The 24,255-nt window shown below is 47.7% G+C and overlaps 1 protein-coding gene across 1 annotated transcript in view; it reads right to left on the reverse strand.

Moving 5' to 3' along the window:
- The window catches only part of KDM6A (lysine demethylase 6A), a 789,178-nt gene that overhangs the window by 98,402 nt on the left and 666,521 nt on the right, over nt 1-24,255 (reverse strand). Inside the window, exon 15 of the mRNA XM_086936102.1 lies at nt 11,687-11,874. Within this exon, the coding sequence (XP_086792228.1) occupies nt 11,687-11,874 (188 nt within the window). The remainder of the gene's footprint in view (nt 1-11,686; nt 11,875-24,255) is intronic.

The raw sequence follows: 24,255 nt of genomic DNA on the forward strand, positions 1-24,255 counted from the left end.
TCCTTAAATGGCAGAACTTTGAACTCGTAGTCTTGTACACTTACCACAAAGTGTAGGTAGCAACGGTGTGTTGGATGTATAAACGTCCTGGAGGTCGGTGAGCTCTTATGAAGAGTAGCAGTATGATGTCTTTCATGGTGGTTATTTTGAAAAGCTCTAAAAAGATGTACTGGTTCAGGGATTGGTGTTGCTGATTTCCTTGCTTAAGATAGGGGTTGAAGTCTTGGCACCTACTCTTGCCTGCTGCGTTCAAAACGGAGACACGGGTAGTTGGGTTTGCAGAGCGTCTATGGCCTTAGGAGTCTCTGTACCTTCCCTGATTTTCTCATGTCACCTTGATAGCCAACCAGATGCTCACCATTTAACAGGTGCTGTTGAACATCTGATCTGAATCCAGACACACTGAGTGTGAGGCCACAGTATGATGCTGGTATTTTTCTCTCTTGAGGCAGTGCCAGTAAAGTCCAGGGCACATAGAATATTGGCAGTGACATTTTCCCCCCTCCAACAAGTTTCTGTTCCCGTTTACAATATGACTCTAAAAGGAGCCTGATCAAATCCTCCATCTCCTCCCAGTGGTTGTATCTAGAAAGCAGTTCAACTTAGTTGGCAGCCACTCACTTGCCTGTGGCGGCAATCTTCTTTCTCTCCTTGTCTGGAGGAGGTGCATCACCTGTTGCTTGGGCAGAGGCTTTTTTTCCTGGCTGTGTACTCCACCAAGGAGTCTAATGGGACATGCCCCCCTAATGTGCACTTGCCGTCTAGGCGGCATTATATATATTTTTTCTCCACCTTTGGGGTGATGACCCTAACCTGGACTGGATCTTTGAAGTTATCTGTACTGCACTTAGTCATGCTTATCACCATTGGCAAGTACTGAACAGACCGATCAGTCTTGGGGAGAGTCTCTACTAAGAAGTCTTCTCCCTCTTCAGCAACATGGAGCATAAAACTTAAAGTGCTGTGCCGCCCTTTGGATAATTGCATGATACACAGGTGTCACTTGGGGTTGACTGGGTGGAGGCTTAAACAGGATCAGGGTCTAGGTTAGCATTCTCTCATTGGTCCACAGGATAAGGATCCCAAGGATCATCCACAAACCTGGGTGGCAAAGGGTGTTGGTCTGGGTTATGTCGATCACAAGAGCTGCCTATATCTAAATTAACATGGTCAGAAGGAACAAACAGCTGTTGTTACTGTGGGGCTGGTGGTGGTGATTTCGTAGGTCATGGGTGATGCTGAAGCCTAAAGGGAAAGAGCAGTGGTGGTGGACTAGCCCCTATGCTTCTTGGGGAATAGAACAAAATACAATTTCTCCAATATCTGCTCCTCAAAGGGGAGTCTGCACTTTTTCCCTGGTTGTGGCGGGTGAATCTTCTCTTGCGGGGGCTGGATTAGCTAAGTTCTTACTGTCAGAGGGATGGATGAAAATATTGTGCTCCCTAAAGTTATGGCACCCCTGGGAGCTCGATGAAGGGAAGGGGTTTGCTCTACCCCAATTTTGTCAAGAGTTGTCTCAGAGCTGGGTTTGGACCAGATTTAGACTCAGAGGGTAGTTGGCCCTTGACTTTGGGTCTAGCGGGCATAGATGGGTGCTTATGCTTGGTGCCCTTCACTAAAAGCTCCTCTGTAATCGGGGGTGTGAGGTCTGTGGGGCAGCCCTCACCCAAAGATCGTGCCTCTTGGCTTATTTGGGCGCTCGAAAATGTAATCCCTCTGGAATGGTGCACATCCACTGTGTGATAGTATTAGTTAGTTACCTGTAAATTCTGTTCTCCAATGTTGATATCTTTCAAATATTTACACACTTCAATCAGTTTCCTTTTTCAGGCTGGTTGAACACTGTTGTTGAGGCCTATGGTCATTTTGACACGGTTTACTGCTATCTAAGGCAGCAAATGATTCAAGCATGTGAATATTTGAATATATGAAAGATCCAATGCTGGATAAGCTGCATGTAAGTTGATGGAAGGAGAATCCATGTGATCACCGATGCAGTAGAGTTTTTGTGGCTGGGGCTGAATTTTATTGACTGGCACCAAACGTCCTGGAGAAGTTGTTCCAGAGCTGGACCAGGAATGCACAAGGGAGGAAAAATAAATCTGAGGCGGAATCTTTGTCCTGGTGTATTGTGGGCTAAGGGAGGAGTTACAAGGTAGCTTGAGATCGCAGAAAAATAACTTGCAAACTTCTACATTCAAAACTAGATGCCAGTTCTAGGCAGAGCATGTAAATCTATAGCAGCACATGCTACAAACATGCAATTCCTAGTTCTCCTTGTGGAATTCTTCGTTAAGCTGTAAATAACCCACCTTCCGCACAAACTAATAATCAGGATAGTATACTGTATAAAGCAAGGATTCTGAATCCATTTCTAAATAAATGGAAAAACCCAATAGTGCAGGGCACAAGGAGACATTACAGCTGCTGGGCACATTATGGTGCAGTGTAGCCTGACACCATTGTCCTCGTTTTATTTGGAAAAACAAAAAAAAATATTCTTTAAACGAAGAGTCAAACTTACCATAAAGCAGCTTTTTTAAAAAAAGGATTTTTTTTAGTTCAGTTCTATTTTAACCATACACCAACATTTTTTTTGCAAATATATCTTTCAGACAGGCTATTTTAGTAGAAACAAAATATTTACAATAAAAACTCCTCTTGGATCTTGCATAGATCAAGTCCATCCACAACACATTAAACTGGTATTCTGGAAACCGCTACTCACTAATAAAATTCAATGAAGTTATACAATAAATCCAGGTACAGTCACGGTCACTGAAAACATTGCAACACAATGTCGAAGCATGATTAGAGTATGAAGAAGAAATGGCAAACTAGTTTCTACTTTACGACAAATAGAAGCAACATTCAGAATGTTTTAATGTGTATACATTAAAACTTTAGGCGATGATCCAAAATGGATAAGAACAAACATTTTGTCGGAAGAAAAGCAAATTGAGTGTGGTACAACCTCCTATGTTTAAAGAATGAACTGGTGTATAATTTGGCTTTGTAACCACTTGCTATGGATTGCCTTTGATACTACTCATTTCGTTTTAGTATCATATAGGAATAAACAAACCTCTAGCATTCAAAATCTTTGATACCTACCACCTTGTATTAATTAGTACCTCAGCCTTGAGAAAACTCAATGGGGAACTGTTCAGATATAGCGAACCATGATACAAATGGCAAAGCAAAATGGATTAACACATAATAATGGGAGGAATTGAGATATGTTTGAGAAATCCATATAAACAGTAATACAGTGAACAAACACCGATCAAGAAATATGACTGTTTATTTTCTGCACACACACACCAGAAGTATATATGGAAACTATTCACCAGAGTGCCCCATAAGCTTCAAACTCAATAGGTTAATCAAAAAAGGGAGTATACATTATTTGGCAGAACAAAGAGTTCCATATGTTTATCTGAACATTCTGTTCTGGGTTTTCCCCTTTAACACTTCTACAAACAAGCATTTGCAAAGCCGATCGGTCTCGCCTTTGAAATGAAATGAGATGAAAAGAAATGAAATAAAACGTACATTTGTAAAGCGCAGTTGCTGCCCTGGGGCGTCCAAGCGCTGATAGATAAGTGTGGCAGCTTGTCCGAGGTATTAACTGGGGGACGGTTATTGATGCACATTAAAAAGAAATGTCTTTAGTTGCTTCCGGAATGAGGACAGGTTGGGGTTGGACCTGAGCTGAAAGGGGAGGGAATTCCACAACTTGGCGGCATTATGAGAGAACATTCTGCCACAAGCTCTTGCTCTTTTTATTCTAGGAACTGAAGCCAGGAAAGCCTGGCTAGAGCGAAGGTTTTTACTGGGATGATATTGTGAAATTAATTCACGGCTGATTACTGGACCTTTATGCCAGAAGGCCTGATGAGATATGCACATTGCCTTAAAGGCCATTCTTTGCCGTACTGGCAGCCAATGCAGGCTGAGCAGCCCCGGTTTAGCTGACAGTCTGCGGGGCAGCTGGAGCAATGTGCGGGCCGCGCAGTTTTGAACTATCTGCAGCTTGCGCAGAGTATAGTCCGGGGCGCCGAGGTACAGGACATTGCTGAAATCCAGTCGGGACTGGATCAGGCCCTGAACGGCCACTTGCTTGCCTTCCATAGGTAAGAGTGGAAGAACTTTTTTTAGCATCCTAAGGAGGCCAAAACAGGTTGCTGAAAGTTTAGTGGCCTGGGTGCTAAAGGACAGAGCTTTGTCCAACCATACCCCCAAGCTTTTTATATTGTCCTTGCGTACTGGGGGGGTGCCCAGGCTTGAGGGCCAAAGGGAGTCAAAGTGTAGGGGTGTTATGGGGCCCAGGAGCATCAGCTCAGTTTTGTCCCCGTTAAGTTTGAGGGAGGATGTCGTCATCCAACCCTTTACTTCCTCGAGGCATTTCATTAGCCCTGACTGTTGACTGCCCGTCCTCCTGCGCCAGAGAGACCACTAGCTGCGTGTCATCCGCATAGGAAATGATTTTAATGCCAAACGGACGGACATCCTCAGCCAGTGGTCTCATGTAGATGTTAAATAGCGCAGGGCTTAAAGAGGAGCCCTGTGGAACCCCACAACTCAATGGTCTGCTGGCGGAGACCGTATCTCCCTCGAAGATCTGAAACGACCTATTGCTCAGAAATGACTTAAGCCAAGAAAGAGCGCAGCCTGATACAACACCCGAGAGACGGTTCAGCAAGGTGTTGTGGCTGCACGTATCGAATGCTGCGCTCAGATCAAGCAGGACCACTGCCACTGCTCGCCCCTGGTCTAAGATCTTTCTGGTTTCCTGGGTAACCACTAGCAGTGCGGTCTCCGTCCAGTGTCTATGTCGAAAGCCCATCTGGGTGGCATCCAACAGCTGGTTGGTCTCGAGAAAGTCCATCAGATGGATGTTGATGTGCTTTTCGAGAATTTTGCTCACCCAGGGGAGCAGGGAGATCGGGCGATAACTGCTGAAATCACCGGGGTCTAAATTCGGCTTTTTAAGCAGGGCCCGGACCATAGCCTGCTTTCAGATGGGCGGGACAATACAGGAGGTGATGGAGGCATTCAGGAGGTTCATGATGGTAGGCAGAACGACCTGAAGTACTGACAACATTGCCTCTGGTGGAGCTGGGTCACATGGTGAGCCTGATTTTACTTGGTGGGCTAAAGATTCAGTGGACTCGAGCTCTAGCAGTGGAAAGAGTTCCAGAATTGCCCGGGGTTGAGATAAGGCTTCTATCGAGTCAGCCGGTCCCTGAACCATGGGAGCTGATTCTATGGTAGGAAAGGAGGAGTAAATATGTTGGACTTTCTGATGGAAGAATTCCACCAGGTCATTACAGAGGGCTATGGTATTACTGGGATGCAAAACATAATGGGGGGGGGAAGGGGGTGGGGGGGGGGGGGGTTATTCAGGCTTTTTACTATCTGAAAAATTTCCTTTGGTTTGGATTTGGCTCACATTATTTTTCCAGAGAAATAAACTGATTGGGCAGTTTTTACCTCATCCTTGTAAGCTCTAATTGCCTCTCTATATTGGGACTTCTCATCCAGGGAGTAGTCCAGGCGCCACTGTCTCTTCAATTTCCTACAGTGGCGTTTCTTTTCCCTAAGGGCCTCAGAGAACCAGGGAGCAGTTTTTCGTGCTCGTTTCTGCGTGACTTTGCAACTGGGAAGAGTGGCCTCAAGGGATTTCGCAATCCAATCTTCAAATTCTTGGTTCACGAGATGGGTGGACCAAGAATCTACTGGCAGTCTGACCCAGTTTCTGGAGTTCCTTACAATAGGGTTAGGAAAGGGTGCCTTGAGAGTGGTCCAGGTCAGGGGAACAAGCGAGTGGTCGGTCCAAGGAAGACTGATTGTGCACCCGACCATAAGCTCGGTGCAGTTACTGAACACCGGGTCCAGGAGGTGACCTTTAATGTGGGTGGCTGAATCGACGCGTTGGTCTAACTGTAGGGCCGCTAAATCGTCCCTCAGTTCCATAGCAATGTGATCGAGAATGGCGTCAAAATGAAGATTGAGGTCACCTAATAGTGTGAAGTTGGAGGCAGTTGTAACCTGTATGGCCAAAATGGCTGGGAGGGACTTGTGAAACTGCTTTGGGGGGCCCGGCGGTCGATATACAAGGGTGCCTGAGAAAAAATTATTGGAAGAGAATTCGATGCTAAATGCGAGGCTCTCGCACTCTGGGATGGAGCCAGGAGTGGCTCGGCACCGATGTTGCTCTTTATATATAATTGCCAGGCCACCTCCTCTCCCCACGGGCTGGTCCTTTCGGATGAGTTGGAAGCCTGGGGGCAGGGCTGTCACTATGACCGGATCAGAGTCAGGAGTCAGCCAAGTTTCTGTTAAAAAGACGGTCAGGCATGCGCTCTTCCAGCATAAGGGCAACTTCCGTGCTGTGTTTTACTAAAGATCTACAGTTGAAAATCAACATGTTGTAGTCTTGTTTCGCATCATGAGGCTGACTAATATTTAGGTTCTGTTTGCACACTGGGCAGACCGCAGGAAGATCCATGGCTGCAAATGAGTGCAAACAGCCGTTCCCCCTGTAATCCTCATACTGAGGAGGGAGTCCGATCTGTAATACCTTGTCTGTGCCAGTGGACAGGCAGGGGTTGTGGCCCCTGGTCCCGACCTGTCGTGGACGGGCGCAGACGGGCTAAACTTAAGCGCAACTTCGGCGCGCCCGCCCGCTGCGCCGTCTAGGCTTGGTGTCCATTTTATGGCGAGGGAGTAGGGGGGAGAGTGGCGAACAACTAGTGCGCTGCCCAGGAGTCCACCCAAAATGGCGGGACCCTCTCCAAGAGCGTGTCAGCGCCGCCGATTTAGCCAAGTGGGGAGCAGGTGTCTGCGTGCAAACAAAGCAGAGTGCTATACAATTCAAGGACACTGAGGGAAGGGTCCAAAAGGTACAAACAAACAATTTAATAAGTGACAATTAAATTTTTTTTTTAAATGAGCTAGTAGCTGCCTAGAACCCCCGGCTCACGCCTCAGGGGAAAATTCAATACACACTACCTGGACACGCGAGGCTGCGCGCGATTTTAAATACTCGAGGGGGTGGGAGTGGCGAGACCTTATGGCTTTGCCAATGGTTTTTAGTGAAGCTGTACACTTAGGGTTTTTGCAAACCTTTTCCAAGAGGCCAAAAAGTATAGTCTGTGGTGCGGCTAAGCGTCACATTTATACCAGCAGTTTTTCTTTTTTTTTGGAGGGGGAGCAGAGGGGAAATTGGGGGCGGGGGGGTTGGAGGGAGATTTAAGGTGTCGAGCAATGTATGTGCATGGTGTGGACTGTGAGTCGTTGAGTTCTGAGAATTCCATTCCGTACAGCCCTCTAAATCATGCACCTAGTCTCTTGAAGAGACACAGTTTTATCTATCTACGGCATCCTGGGGTATGCCTTCACAGTTTGTTATCAACGCCTTTAGCAAGTCAAGTTGGGAAAGGAATTAGACTGATTATTGAATTAGAATGAAATAGAATATTATACCTCACAATCTCCTTAGCCCTTCAGTCTATTACCTGCAATCATTAGGAATGTTTTAAAACATGTTCAGTTAAGATATAAAGTGCTATGGAAGCTCTTTCACAAAGACCGTCCCACACCCCTGCTCCGAGCCCCCTCCTCCAACGTTGCTAACATTTTCACTATAAGTGTTGTTGGTAAAAGGGAAGCATTTTTTTGTGGTTCTTCTAATTGCTGTTTGCAATGTTCTTGAACACACTTCCTTTATTGTTTTTGATTATATCACTGTGCATTTTGTGATATTTTAGAAAAGTAGTCTGAATGTGTCCCAACACTGTTTTCAGTGGGTCCTATCAATATCAGTTATGCTTTGTTGAAATGTGAATTACAGATGGTGATAAAAGTAATCAGTACACATGCTTCATTGATGGAGACTAGACTTTCAGCACTCGTGTATTAACAATCCATACTCCACTAGAAAATGATATTTAAATTCCAGTATAATGCTTTTTTTGAGACCGGAGTAGAAACAGCACTTGTGCAAAGAACACTACTGACAAGGGTTCATGCGTAAATTACATTTTGCAATTGGCTTGCGCCAGTGGTGCTGGAAACACTTTTAAGAGTGAGAATGCTGCTATTAACGAACATCCATACTCACTTCAAAGAACATTCCGAAGCCCTCTGCTCTCGCTGTCTTTCACTAGCATCTACACCATGCATACACAAAAGCAGAGCAGGGGTCTGTGCCTTCTGGTACTCTGCCCCTAAAGTTTGGAACATCCTCCCACAACACATCAGAGCCTCCTCCTCTCTTCTTGACTTCCGCAAGAAGCTGAAGACCTGGCTTTTCAAGTAAGCCCTACAGGGCTGACCTATCACACCAGCTACAGCGCACTGGATACCCTCAAGGTTGATTAGAACGCTATCAAAACACCAACATTAGATAACACAACTGAAGTCATAGGGATTGTGAATACTCCAGGCATCACAAAAAGAAGTGGTATCCAGTCCGCACCGGATAGAGTACCGTGCTGCATCTCGACCCTCCACCAGGGCTTGGGCGAGTTTAGCCCTGACCTCCTCAGGGCATTGTGGCAGCACGTCCGCAACCGTGTCCCACAGGGTGTGGGTGTAGCGGCCCAAGAGGCATGCGGTGTTGACCGACCGCAGTCCCAGACTAAGGGACGAGAACACTTTCTTGCCAAATTGTTCAAACCTCTTGGATTCCCTGTCGTGAGGGGCCGACGGGAACGCGGTCTGGGAGTTAGAGGCCTGGATAACCGGGCTCTCGGGGGTTAGATGGGTCGACAGGAAGCTGGAGTCACCCAGAACCGGGCGGTAGCGTCTGGCCACGTTCCTGTCCACAGGCTGTCCTGAGGCGGGCTTGGACCAGGTGCCCAACAGAACGTCAGACAAGGCCTCATTGAACGGCAGCAAAGGCTCGACCGAGCTTGACTGCGGTTTGAGGACCTCTGTGAGGAGATTAGTCCTCACGGCCGCTGAGGGGAGCATAAGGTTCAAGGCCTTAGCCGCCCGCATCAGTACTACGCTATAGTCTGCCCCCTCCTCCGTAGCCACGGTAGGAGGGGATCCAAAACCAGTGTCTGGAGAGAGATCCAGGCCGCTGGCCTCCCCAAGCTCCTCTGTCCAGTCCGCTTGGTCCTGACACTCCTGTGTCAGAGGGTCCTCAGACCCCTCCCAGTCCTCTTCGTCACCCAATGCCTGGTAGCCAGGATCAACTATCGGGGCCCGTTCGTTAAAGTAGAATGTACCCAAAGCAGTCTCGTACGGCACCCATCGGGGCTGTGTCGACGGCTGAATGGGATCGATAGAAGGACTGGGGCCGGCGTCGACCGAAGTCGGCGCCGGTGGTGGTACCCTTGGGGGCGGCGCCGGCGAGGTCGTAAGGTCGACCGGCGTCGACCCGGATCCAGATCCGGTCGGGGCCTGCGGCGCCGGGACCGAAGTCGCCGGGGCCGAAGCCGCCGACGGCGTCGGTGCCAAAGCACCAACCCGCTAGGCCCCGGAGCCAGACCCACTGGGCCCGAAGGCGCCGTGGGGCCCGGTAGAGAAGAGAGCGACCTCATGGCCATGAGGTACTGCTAGATCTCCTCCAGCATCGCATCGTGCTCAGGGACCTGAAGGTGTGGGGCAGGATGCGGCGCTAGCGACTTTGGCGGAGCCGCGAGGGTGGTGCCACCCAAAACCCCAGCCACGTCGGGCGAGCGTCGGGGCGGTCAGAGGAGCGATGACGCCGCTCCGACCTCTCATGCCTCTTACCGGAGGAGGAACCAGAAGACCGATGCCGACTTCCGGAGCTGCGAGGGCTCTGTCCCCGCGACCGATCCCTCGACCTCCCATGGGACCGGGACCTCGAATGGCGCGGGGCCGACTGTCGAAGCTCGAGCCGCTTGCGGGACCGCTCCCTCCTAGCCTTCGACGTCAGGGCTCGACAGTCGGAACAGGAACGGTCGTCGTGGTCGAGGCCTAGGCATTGCAGACACCGGCGATGGGGGTCGGTATTCGAAATCAGTCGCCTACACTTCGAGCAGGGTTTGAACCCGGGCATCCCTACCGGCACCTGAAGAGTCGAGAACAACTTGAGAAGATCAAAAATGATCAAAAAAGTTTTAGTCAAAAAGTGACTAAGGGGTAGAGCTTCTCCGGATCTGCGCTAGCTGGCGTGGAAAAAAGAAGAACTGACATCAGCGCGCATGGGCGGCGTCAAAGTACTCCGACTACGTCATTCCGGCGCAGACGACGCCAACGACGGACGCGGAGCCAGAGACGACGCCTAACGACGCGCAGGGGTATTGCTACGCAAAAATTTCCGGATCCAGTCTAACGCCTGGGGATATTCTAAGGTAAGGAATCTAATACTAACCTGTTTCTTTCAGATGTAGAATGTAGCTGGTGATATATTTTGGAGCAGTGGGAACACACTGTCACAAATATATTACTAAAGGATAATGTGATAATGCACTGTCGTTTACAGACAACACATTTTCCTTGAAGATGACCATAAATTTGCACAGACATTCAGTATTACTGATGAAACAATGTAGCGAACAATGTGGGGAAAACAGGCGTCAGCGAATATTTCGTTTGTCCATCCCCAAGTGTATTGATTTGTTTTGTTCCTATTAAAACCTTAATTTACACCACACTCTAAAATCACACAAAACGTGTTTCATGTGTGCTTACCCAGCTGCTGACATTTGGAATTCTTAGTACAGGTATTTAAATTTAGTGGAGTGCTAGATAAACAGGACATCTACAGTCTTTCCTTTCACACTAACTGTACCCAGCAACATTGTCTGGAAAATTAGAGGATTTTGCAAAGGTAACTGCGAAACAAACAAAGACAAGTAAACAACCAATCTCCCCTTTAAAAGGTTAAACATCAGTCTGTAAGAGGAGAGACAGACTGATGTCTGAGCTCTGTATTTGAACGCACAACAAAACAAAATTTAAAGGTTTCTATATTGTTTATTCACCTTCTCAATTCCAACATGGTCACAGGCATGCTGATTGATGGAACTCGTAGTGCAGAAAATTAATTCTTCAGAGAAGAGAGCTGCTTGACACAGGAATATTGACAGTGGATAGAAACTTGAAGTGGCCTGCCATGAATGGTGGATTCAATATTAAAATCATCCGCCCCAAAAGTGTAGCAAAACACAAAGGGTGTAGAAAGCCTTTTTAAAGAAATATAGTATGTTTACTACAATCTGCAACAGCTGCTCTGTAAACAAGGGAGATGGCTCAAAAAAGCACAGTCATGGAGTGCTTCCCGAAATAAATGATTAAAGACACACACACACACGCCTACAACAACAAACAAATAATGCTAGCAAATAGAAAGCAAGTAAATGTGAGTTACAAAAAATAAATCCAATTGTAAGCAATAGGAAGAATGCATTCCTAGGTAAGCTTTCATTATGTCCTCAATATGTCTTTGCAACCAGACAGCTTATTGTCTGGTAGGATTTGAACTACAAATTATGCTGGTTAACCAATCATTGTGGTGATTGCAGACAATATGCATTACAAATAATTCCAGTTTTGCTTTTTAAAGTTTATTCACAGTGAAACATACTTAATTGTGCAAAGAATCTTTTTAGGATTGTGGACCACCTGGGCAACAATATAATAAATGCATTTAGCTCCAAGACCTTCCGAAAATAATTTCTCTAGTACATACATTGTACTGTACCTGTTAGTGGACCAACATTCCAAGCAACATTATTGCACCAGCCAATTGATTGTACCCAATGAACCGTTCCCGCATTTATCCATACTAAATCACCAGGGCGTTGAATAAATCTGTAAACTGGGACATTCGCTTCATAGAGATCTTCCAGGTTGGGCCACCAAGACCCTAGTAAGAAGTTGATATTATTTCTAAAACAGAATGAAAAAAGATGGTCTTAAATATCATTACAACGCAAGCTAAAAAGGACCTAAAATGATATCACAGTCTATTTATCATATTACAGAGAACAGATCATATATATATATATATATATATATATATATATATATATATATATATATAATATATATATACACGTGTAAACACAGACACACAAAATTTAAAGTCACATTCATAAATCACGGTAATGTCAAGAGTGAATATTTTACCACTTGTACTAACCTTATGGGAAAAATTAAGCAAGAAAACGGTTTCAAGTCTTCTCGAACAATTTCCGGTCAATACCAGTAGAACACTATGAGGCTGAATACACACAGAAGTGAATCTTGAAGTTCTTCCCTTATCTAATTCAGATAATGAAAAACTAGCTCAGAATACGACTTAGGGGCCTGCTAGGTTGAAAACACTAACTGACCTTTTTTCTGTTAAGCCCTGTGTGGCACACAAGAGGATGTTTGTAATGAAAACATGTGCGGTTATCAACACACTAGTAAAGGTATACCAATAGATCATTGGCCTAATACACTTTACTCGTAGTGCCCCAAGAAGTGAACTGAGCTACTTTCAAACCGGTGAGTCAAGTCTCTTGAGCAGGAGCGGATAACAGCATTAATAAAAATTCTTCATATCCTATCCAATGGGCTTGAAGAAGTTACGACTAGATACAAAGAAGCAAATAGCATTACCTACTTTTTGCATGTACAGTGCCATAATTATCCTCAAGTGACTTGGTCAACAGGAGAAATAAATGAACCGTATAAATATCAAATATGTAAAATGAAACAAAGCACTGGGATATGATGCTCAGTGGCATGAACCTTTTACCAAGCCCAAATGGTATGGCTTTTCATACCACTGAAGCTCTAACACTATGCAAATCGAACCCTGAATATAAATGCAAAAATAACTGCTGATCTTGATGGTTACTGGTAATTAAACAGTGGCAGTCTTAATGACCAGAGGATTGTAACTCTTCAGGCTAATATGAGGTCGATCATGGATTGAATAAAATTATGTAGGGATATTTTACCTGATAAATTTACTTGTGGTCAATTGCTAGAGATTACTGATGAAGGGGAAGTGTCCTGAATTAAGCTATATAGATAACAGAAATATTTCCTCAAAATCTGAAGGGACCATTGCTGATGCAAGTCCTCAAAAAAGGCCTACGAATGACTAAAGAAATTAAAGGCTGCTGACTATGTTTAGGTTCTGGCACCAATATTTTCGCTAAGCTAAATATGGAACCCCATGACAAGTGAGTTTTTATATCCAGTTTTATACTGGCACCCAAACGGCAACTAGCCCCAGTGCTATTACAATAGCAAACCATAGCAGTTCTGCCTCCTTATACTGCATATGTAACTATCAAAGGCACACCTTTTGATAAACAAGTAACTATTTTGTTTTTAAAGTTCCCTGTAATGGTATATGGTAGCAGACTAACAATGCTGCTAGATTTAGAGTTTAGTGTGCCCAGACCTAAACAGTAATTAAGCAACAGAACCTCATGTGTTTTATGGAGTCCACCTTTTCCAAACATGTTAGGAATAAGCTGCAGGATAATTTTTTCAATAGGTAGTCCACAACTTGGTAGAACTTCAAGGGCTTCAAGGGCTGATGGGTTCTTGCAAATCACCTTGCTCTGTAAGCATATAAAGTTTACTCAACCTGGGTTTAGGGTAGCAGAGCAATACTAGTGTCCCATGCTTACATTGCCTTCATCTCCCAGTACAGAAAGGCACACAATAATTGAGCAACTGTACTCTCTCCCTTAAGAGTCCACCTACCGAAGAGAATAAAGGAGTTGGTGGATGCAGTATGAGAGTTAAATTGTGTGGGGTAGAGGATGATGTAGACATCGCAGAAACACTTCAAGAGTATTCTATGTAATGGCATACTGTCAACTTGGGAATTTCACTTGCTAGAAAACATACCGTTCCGACTGGAAGTCCTGTCGAAGACCTCAAGTAAATCTAGGCAGAGAGGCGAGGTGCCCCCAGACAGCATGGGTGCAAATGATCCCCGTCCAGAAGAACAACAAGGCCCCAGTGGAGGATTTACCAACCTAGCGCCCAATTTCTCTGCTACCTCTCCTGAGCAAGATACTGGAAAAACACAACAATAAACATCTATCTGACTATATCGAAGCTACAGGCTGCCTAGTCTCAGTCGGGATTTAGGCCCAGGCACAGCACTGAGTCAGCTTTGATTGTTGTTACCAACAATATCAGGCAGTCAACGGACAAGCAGTACTATCGGTGCTGCTCGTCAGCCACCTTCGACATGGTCTCTCACCAGATACTGCTCAGGAGACTCAGAGAATTTGGAATCCATGGGGCTAGCCTACCAATGGATGTTGAGTTTTCTCTCGCTCCGAACTTAGACAATCAACGTAGACCCCTTCCGCTCTGAGACCATGGGACTGTCTAAGGGAGTACCCCAGGGCTCATGTCTTAGCCCCACTCTATTCAACATTTAAGTCGCTCCCTTAGCTGAATTACCCAGAAATTGTGGTTTTACACCACTCTTGTATGCTGATGACACCCAGTTTCTATTCACCTCTGACAAACATAATCCCAACGTGTAGTCCACCTTCGTGAACGGTATGAGGACTATTGCCAGCTGGATGAGGAACAACTTCCTCCATCTCAATGCGGGGAAACCGAGATCATGCTGTTTGGAGACGCCCCTTTGTTGTGTCCCCAAGTTGGTGGCCTGAGGAGCTAGGCGCCGATCGGCCCCCAAGACAGTGGTCAAAAACCTTGGCATACACCTAGATCAGAAATTGACAATGAAGGAGCACGCTGCAACCACTGCAGGCGCCTGTTTTCATGTGCTAAGCCTCCTACGGAGGGTATTTCCCTTCCTTCATCAACTTAAAATACCCTCATCCAGGCATTGGTGTTGAGCCACCTGGGCTACTCTAATGCCGTTCTGATCTCAGCTAATGAGTCATTATTTAATAGATTACAGGTAGTTCAAAACACTGCGGCTCGCCTAGTCTTGAGTGATCCCCCCCCCCATCCCCTCCCCCGAACAGCCTCCCTCCTGCTGTTACAAATTCATTGGCTTCCGGTGCGTAAAAGGATAAAATTCAAGACATGCTGCATAGAGCATAAAACCCTAAACGGCAAAGGTCCGAGCTACCTTGTAGAAAAATTCATCCAATACCGGTACTAAATCTCTTCGTATTGTACCACGGCGCAAAAAGGCATGCCTATGGGGCAAAGCGTTCTTTCACTTAGCTCCCTTTTACTGGAACCAACTCCCTATCCAACTGCAGCAATGCCCCGATCACCTTCAATTTAAAAGGCTTCTTAAAACTGTACTGCTTTAATTTTGTATCTGTTCGACCTGCTACAGCTTTTCCCTCAGTGCAGAGATACCCCTTCGGGGGCGATTCAGGCGCTTTATACATCAATAAATATCAAACATCAAGGTGCATGAGTGAAAAAAGTGTACTTTCCCTGTGTTTGTTGGTAAATTCCTGGAACTCTATTACAACTTGTGGCTCAAATACGTTCAACCAGTGGGGCAGGATAATTTTAGAAGCAATATGCAATGGAGTCACTATTAAAACAATCACTTACCAACCGACGAGCTCCCAATGAATTTGCAGAAGAGGGTGCTGGCCAAATACCAAGATCAAGCCAGAACAGCGCATCCAATTTTATACCTGCCTTTCAGCAGAAGCTTCTGGCCATCACTATGTAAGGCATTTTACTATATTAAAACAGATCTACTTCCCCAATCAGGTTCTCATTTGCAACTGGTTCTTGGGTGCATGGCTGAATAGTTTTTGGTTGTCAACAGGCCAATCTAGCCAATGGTGTGTGAATTTTGAAGAAATACTTTAAACATGTTACAAAAGCATCACAACATACAAGCATTAGTTCTTTAAGAAAAATGTAAAGAAATAGGTGCAATTTCACATAGTGATACCCATCCTTTTAATTAGGACTTAACAATTTTCGTGCAACGTGCCATCTCTTTATTGCTCAAGACCGTTGTAAGTTATTGCTATTTGAGAACTGAATTAATTCCATATCCCAGTTCCTGCCAGTAGAAGTTCTAATGAAACTATGGTTAGGAGTGGAGTTATCCTAGATTGTAGACCTCTAGTTTGTTGGCATGTCTGGGGTTTGTGACGAGGAAGAGCGGTCAGAACCACTTGCTACAGAGCCGGGATTGAAAATGAGAGGCAGGTGAAAGAAGAGGGTGGAAATTTTGATAAAGTAGCTGTCTTACTGTAGCATTCTTGATTATCTACATTTTCCATATCAAGAGGAGGGACTGCTAAGGTCTACATCACTTGCATGATCTAGCTGAGAGCAGGGGCGGCTCCTTCACGTGGGCAGAGGAGCGTCGCCCTACTGATTTCTCGCAGTGAGATAAGCAGAAACAAGAAATGGTATTTTAAATACCATTTTATGTTTCTGCTTCTTGCACTGCGAGAAAGGACAAGGCAGGATTTGCTTTGGTTGTTTCTGCTCCAGGCAAAGGAGTTGTGGGCGCTGACTGTTTAGTCGGGCCCCAGGGCTGACCAAACCAGTCATGCGCACACTGCATTTTCTCTATGCAGGCTGCAAGCGCCTCCCCATAGACGCCTGTGGTCCTAGCCAACCACAACGCTGCCATTGTGATTGGCTTAGGGGTGGAGAGGGAGGCTTCCTGTAGAAGCAGAGAGACGAGACGCTACTCGGGACCGAAGGCCAAAGTAAGCTTACATTTTAAATTAACCCCCGTTCTACCCCCGCCCCGCGGCGAAGTCATGCCGGGCCGCGACTGGCTGAGAGTACTACAGCAATTGTGGCTCGCACCCTTGATGGAGACCTAGATTAGGGAAAATTAATCTTATGTAAAATTATGCCCCTATATAAGGATTTACTTGAGGTTTCTGGGAGGGGTTTGTATCCTAAATCACTCCTGGAGTCGTCACCTAGACCAGTGGTTGAGTAGGTAAAACCAGCTAATAATGCCACATGGTAGACAGGTGGAATATGGTTCATTTGTTACAAGCTTAAGGTTTACACACATAGCTTAAGGAAGTTCATTAGAAGCCAGTTCTGGCTAAGAGCCACTGGCCTCTAGCACAGGAGTCAACATTAGAAGGTTTTTCAGTTTTTATTGTAATTTGCAAGTAACCTGTGTAATTGTACTAGGTGATGCAGAAAGAGCAGCGATGAGCTATGATAGAGTAGTAAGGTAATGGTGGAACCTTAATGAACTCCAGTAATTGACAGAATTGGGTCAGTGCAAAAAGGGAGCAGTGACGATGTAACAGATCAGATTAGGTACAAATGAAGCAATCCAGTAAAGGGAAATACCATGTATCGCTAGGAGTGAAATCTTCAGAGAAGGGCAACAAAGTGGATCGTATAAAAAGCAGCCGAAAGTTCCAACAGCATATCTGCTACTTAATTTTAATCCAATGTAGTTTTTATGAAATTCACGGTCATAATGAGTTATAATTACTGTTCTGACCAGGATGAAAATAGTCTGCATTTTTGAGAGAATCCTCGTTCCTTCTAGGGAGGTTGATAATTCTGCATTGGCCACCCATTATATCAATTTGGAGAGAACTATTTCAAACTGAGGAGCAGTTATGGATGTTGTTGAATACTTTTTTTTTGCACAAAATCAGTTAACACAGCATCAGGTCTACAACCTCTCGGGCCGGCCGCGTCGTAGGCATACCAAGCAGTACTAGAACTTATATTACACAGCCCGTCGGCCGACAACCCGGGGGTCCGTCGGCGTACCTCAGAGAAAATTTGGTCAACAAGCAGTTGGAATCCCCAAAGTTGCCAGTTGTGTCGTACATGTGCATTTTTATCTTACTCCCTCTGCGTCCATAATGTCAACATCCCTCCCCCCCTGCCTCAGTTGGACCTTCCCGCTATTCCTGTATGTCCAAAAGTGTAATAGCCCATCCTATCTCCGACCCCACTAGCCCCCTCGTTCACGATCCTTTGGGGATCGATCCCCTGCGCCTTCTAACTATCTATCCATCCAGCTGTTCCCCCTATGTCTAAGCTTGGCCGTGTCTGCAGTGTGTTACTTAGTGTCACCTCGCTAGTTCGCTCCTCTTTCCGTTCACTCCCCCCCCCTATCCTCTCCATCGGTAATATTCCCCTATCTATTCCCGTCTCTACACTGCGTCTCTAAGCAGTAGTGTAGTGTAGTGTCAGTTGTGGCGCATGTCTCTTATCTCTGGGAATCAGTATCTGAGGTGCTTCCGTTCACACCCTGCTGTCCTTGCAGGTAAGTCTCCGCCTGCGTACTGCAGTACGGCATATCTCGCGCCCATCTAGATTTAGTTGGTAGAGGCCCTCTCATCCAGCACTGTGCCACTACTCTCCTGGCCATTAGCATACCCATGTCCGTGAGCCTGCGTATCGCACCGGGGAGCCTCCTAGAGTTACCTATAAGTGCTATGCCTGGATCTATGTCCAAGTCAACTTCCAATATTTTGCTCATTTCCGCAAACACTTCGCGCCAAAACTCCTGTATGCCTGGGCATCTCCACGCTAAATGTAGGAAGTCGGCCTCCGCCGCATGACACCTTTTGCAGTTCGCCTCTGCTCGTAGCCCATATCTGTGGAGCCTCTCCGGGGTGTAGTACACCCTTTGAAGGAATTTGTAGTGTATGAGCCGATGCTTTCCATTTAGAGAGATGCGCTTCGTGCTCTCACAGCAATATCGCCATGTCGCGTCATCCAGCGGGATGTCAAGATCCCTCTGCCAGTCCAACCTGGCTTTCATGAGCTGGTGCGCACCATGCGATTGGGCTATGCCGTAAATATTTGTTAGGAGTTTTTTAGGCTCCTTGCTTTTAATTACATACGTCAGTTCCGGGACATCCGGAGGCTCATCCATGTCTGGGCCCAGTATCTCTGTGGAAGTGGAATCGTCGGAGGTGCGCCTCCATCTCCCCGCACTTGTTCCCAGGTTTTGACCACCCCGTCCAGGAATAGGTCGCCCGCTTTACTCAGCCCTAGTTTAGCTAGTTCCTTTATGGCTGCTTTTTCAGCCATGGGCGGGAGCCATAGCATCCAGTCAGTCTGCATCACCGGGAGTATAGCGTGGCCCCTCCCTGGCGGAGCAGGAGAGAGAGAGAGAGAGAGAGAGAGAGAGAGAGAGAGAGAGAGAGAGAGAGAGAGAGAGAGAGAGAGAGAGAGAGTGCCATGCGTGGTTGGTGGATGAGATGGAATCAAGTATTCCCGTTCGACGGTCCTGTGGCTTGCATATCGTGGCAGGGAGGGGCAGTGGATGCGCCAACAGGCGCTCCATCCGGACATGCGGGATCTTACGGTCGCCGTGTACCCAGGTATTTAAGTGGGATGCCTGGGCCGCCCTGTAATACAATTCAAGGTCCGGTGCTGCCAGACCCCCCCATGCTGTACGGCAGGGTGAGCGTCGTCCATTTAACCCTCGGTTGTTTCCCCGCCCACGCCAATCTTTCAGAAGGCTTGTTAGGCATTGAAAGAAGGTCTTGGAGAGCACTATAGGCAGAGCGTTAAACAGGAACAAAAACCTTGGCAGCACTACCATCTTCATTATGGCAATACGTCCTATTAAAGTAAGAGGCAGTTTATTCCAAATTTCTACGTCGTCCTCAAGCCTGCTGACCGCCCTCCCGTAGTTCTGGCTCATGAGCAGGTCCGGGTCTGTGTGGATCTGGATCCCTAGGTAACTAATCGGGTCATCAGTCCACTGAACAGGGAACTCTGTCTCCACTTGTTTGGTCACCGGAGTCAGGGGCATAACTACCGATTTAGCCCAGTTTACCTTAAGGCCCGATAATGCGCCAAATCGCACCACCTCTTGCAGAAGTGGGGGAAGTGTGGTAGCTGGGTCATGGGCATTAAGTAGCGTATCGTCCGCGTACATGGACACTACTATTTTGTACGTGGGGAAGCGAATGCCCTGATGACTGTGATACTCTCTCAGCGCACAAGCCAGAGGCTCAGCTGCAAGTGCATACAACAGAGGGGATAATGGGCATCCCTGACGGGTGCCTCCGCCTATGTATAGAGGTTGAGAGATCGTGTTTCACACAAGCACCCTAGCCGAAGGACCGTCAAAGCGCGCCCACCATTTGGATGTAGGGTTCGCCAAGTCCCATCCGCCTTAGTACCTGAAGGAGGAACGGCCATTCTACGGAGTCGAACGCCTTCTCCATGTCTAGAAAAAGTGCCACTGCCGGGACGTCCTGTTTGACGTGTTGTATGGTCCCCAACACTGTCCTAATGTTGTAGGTCAGATTTCTGGAGGGTATGAATCCCGCTTGTTCCGGTGCTACTATGTCAGGGGCCAACAACGGTAGTCTAGTTGCCAGGAGTTTAGCGTACAGTTTGGTGTCCACATTAGCAACGAGAGAAGGCGATACGAACCACAGTCGTCCTGTGGCTTACCTGGTTTCAGAATGGTGACGATCATCGTCTCCCTCATAGAGCTAGGCATGCTGCCCTGTTCGCAGATGTCCTCCAGAAGCGCATGTATGTGAACAAAAGTTGGTCTTGGAAAGTTTTATAAAAGTCGACCGATAGCCCATCCATACCTGGCGCACTACCTGATCTCATAGTGGCAAGTGCATCTCTGATTTCGTCCAATTGCATGGGGCACATGAGGAATTCCCGGTCGGAATTCGGGAGGAACAGGAGCTTAATGTGTTCCAGGTAATCTAGAATCTCGGCTGACATGTCGCCACTTTTGGAAGAGTACAACTCTGAATAGTAGTCTCTAAAGACCGCAGCTATGTCCTCCTCATCCGTCACTATCTCCGTCCGCGTTTCTCAGTTCTGGAATTTGCATCTTTCCCCTGCTGCCCTTGATTATATTAGCCAAAACTGATCCTGGCCGTTCTCCCTCGCCATATGTTCGGGCCGTGGCGTACTTGCCTAGATGCTGGACCTCCCTGTCCGCTGCCTCGTGGTATTCCACCAGGAGGCGCTTGATCTCTCCCTCCACTGTCTCGTCTGGTCCAGATCGTCTTTGTCCCTCAAGTACCGTCAGCTGTTGTTCCAGCTCAGCTAGTTTGGTTCTTGTCGCCTTCAGGGCATTAGAGTGTGTGGACATTGCTATGCCCCGTATATAGACCTTAAATGCCTCCCAGAGTGTTTGGAAGTCCTCCACTGAACCCACATTCTTCTCAAAGAACACATCTATCGCTTCCGCGAGCTCCCCATGGAAGATCGGGTCTAGGAGGGAGTAAGGCGGGAAGCGCCACATGAATGGAGCAATCCTCTTCGCAGGAGTTTCCAGAGTTATTAGGACCGGGGAGTGATCCGAGAGTGTGCGCGGAAGCACCCCGCATTGCCTAATAGAGCGATTGATCCCAGCAGTGGCAAACCAGTAATCTATTCTCGTGTGTATTTCGTGAAATGCGGAATAGTGTGTGGAACCGCCCCTCCCTATGTTCCTACTCCTCCACACGTCAGCCATATCTAGCATTAGTAACTTTGCTGTGAGTGATTGTGCGGCTGCAGAGGGTCTACGGGGGGGGGGGGTCCCGCTGATCTATCTATGTCCGGGTCAAGTGTTAAATTAAAGCCCCCCCCCCCCCCACAGTACATGTGTTGCCGTGTCTAGCTATCTCGCTGGCCAGTGTGTCAAAGAATTCGGGGGAGTCGTAGTTGGGGCCATAAGTATTGACCACTAGCAGGTCCATTCCTAGTCCCTTACATGACGCAATAACATATCTGCCCTCAGTGTCCACTCCCAAAGTCTGTATCTGGATGTTTATTTTCGGGTTGACCCATGTAATAACCCCCCTCGCATGTGTGGTAAATCCCGCTGCTGCTATACGCCCTGAGAGGCCCCTGGTTTGCAGCATTCTACTCGTGAGTGGTAAGTGCGTCTCCTGCAAGAGTGCTACATCAACATTGTAGCGTCTGAGGTAACTTAACACTTTTCTTAGTTTTCTATAGTCGTTCAGACCTCTAACATTCCACGTGAGGGCATGTAGCGTGAAGGGTCGTTCGCTCGTCTGCATACTAGTTACAACAGCCATGAGGACGTGTCAAGAAGTCTAAGCGTGAAGTCAGGAAGACAAGGTTGGCCATATCATGAACAATCAGTAGACCGTAGCAAGCACTTTGTGTCCCCTGAGGCAATGTAGTTCGTAAAAAATCATCCCAACAATAACTTCCCCCCTGGCCCCTGAGACCACAGCAGACCATTGACCATTTCAGCACCGCCCCTGCACCATTACCCCTCCAATGTACATCAACATGAGTTAACAGCCCTACTCCAGAGGTCTCCCATGTGCCTCTACCCGGCACCTTTACAGGCAACTCAATAATGTAAGGGTTTACCCAGTCCGTGCTATAAGGCATACCCCGCAGTCAAGGCCACATCCTAAAATAATAGTTTAACATGTCCATTGCGGAACCCAGATATAATGAAATAACCTCACCCAGCCTTGGCCGTACTGTCACTAGGTGCTCGCCCTCCGGGGCTATACCTGGCCTTTCTCAGGGTCACTGCAGTAGGGGACTTTAAACATAGCCTCACCGTCAGATTTCGCCGGCAAACAGTGAGTAGGCCCATGTAGTCTCAGTCTCATTCATCCTGCTCGTCCAGTTGGGAGGCCCCCTCGTGTTCTCCATCTTGACCTCTCGGGTTGTTCCTCCGTTCCTTAGTCCATTCCTTGAGGGATTTCTGAAGTTCCCTGGGGTCCGTGAAATAATGTGAGTGACCCGGTCTATTAATGCGCAGTTTCGCCGGGTACAGCATCGCGTAGTTCAGCCCTAGTTTGCGAAGTTGCTTCTTGTACGGGGCAAAGTGTCGTCTTCCTCTTGGAGTTTTGCAGTAAAGTCTGGGTATAGGGAGATGTCCATGCCTTCGTATTGCAGTTTCCCTTTTTCTCTAGCCACCCGCAAGGCTGAGTCTCTGTCCCTGTAGTTCAGTAATTTTGCTATTATTGATCACGGAGACGCCCCCGGGCGAGGCCGAGGCCCCAGCGTGCGGTGCGCCATTTCCACAATAAACATCGGTGAGAAAACGTCTTCTCCCAAAATGGTAGTTAGGAGTTTCTCCACAAAGACTTCCATTTTCCCAGTCTGCGTTGTCTCCGACACTCCCGTTATGCGAATGTTCGAGCACCTCGAGCGGGCTTCCAAATCCTCAGATTTGTCCTGGATCACCTGTAGTAGCCTACCAAACTGTTTGCGGTCTTTGTCCCATTCAGTCTGGGCCTCCTCCACCTCTGAGACGCCTCTCAGACATGTCCAGCCGCTCTGTGTGTTTGTCCACCCGTTCCGACATACGATCCATCTGGTACGTGAGGGCGTCAATTTTGGAACCAATGGATGCCATGCTGTCCTGTAGGCCTTTCTCCATGGTGACCAGCATTTCCCTTATGTCCGCACATAGTGATCCCTCAGGGGTGCCACTCCGAGGTGACGGGTCGGGTGCCTGGGCCCCCGGTTCCTTCGTCCGACGTTGGTCGAATGACAATTTGGTCTGGGTTCTGTCGCCCTTGCCCATGGTGAACGCACCTCACTCACTCTTGTTACAGCACACTCCTGGGTTTCAGTGTGGCCACCACCCTATAGCCCTCACCAGGTCTGGCAACAAGTGGCTCGGGAGGCCTCAGCGCTTTGATGATTCGGTTAAGCCACTCTCAGCAGTCTTGGCTGCGCCGGTCCGTAGTGTAGTTACAGCAGTGTATATATCAATGCCTCCCGCTCTGACCAGCGTAGGGGGAATCACACCTCATCTTCAGAGCTCAACGGCAGATACGCGCCCTTAGCTGCAGCAGCACTTCGTACGTAGACACAGTGCAATCGGGCATCAACCATGTGTCAGCAGGGTCTGCGGCACTTCACGCCCATCCGCAATGGAAGACTGTAGTGGCGGGGGAGCAGAGTATCCCGGCCCCGCGTGGCGGAAAGGCGGCCGGAAGTGGGGGGGTAGGGGGGAGGGGTGTGTTGCAGCGCTTTAGTTTTTGCGCTCTACACCTCTGTCCCTCAGCGCCGCGTCCTCACTCCTCACCCCCGCAGTGTCCTGTCCTTCACGTCAGGCTGTTTGTGGTCCGATGGTAGCCACCCACAGTGGCTGCGACCTCGAGTCGGCAATTGCGTCTGCCCAGGAGGCCCCCCACTTGGTGGCGATAGTCTCGCGTAGGCAAATCGGCACCCCCGCACTGGAGACAGGGACTACACTTCTGTTGTCGCCCCCGGGCTGGGGCTAGGTTGTTCCCTATATTGCTCCGTATGTTCAGTGAGCACGCATGTAATGGCGGCCGCTCTCTCCCAGCTCCGCACTCCCGCAACTCCGGGCCTCCCCCAGGTCTCCTACCACGAGCCTGCAATGCACGCTTGTACTCACAGCATCCTGTG

The sequence above is a fragment of the Lissotriton vulgaris genome, chromosome 8, assembly GCF_964263255.1.
Source record: "Lissotriton vulgaris chromosome 8, aLisVul1.2, whole genome shotgun sequence".
Classification (NCBI taxonomy): domain Eukaryota; kingdom Metazoa; phylum Chordata; class Amphibia; order Caudata; family Salamandridae; genus Lissotriton; species Lissotriton vulgaris.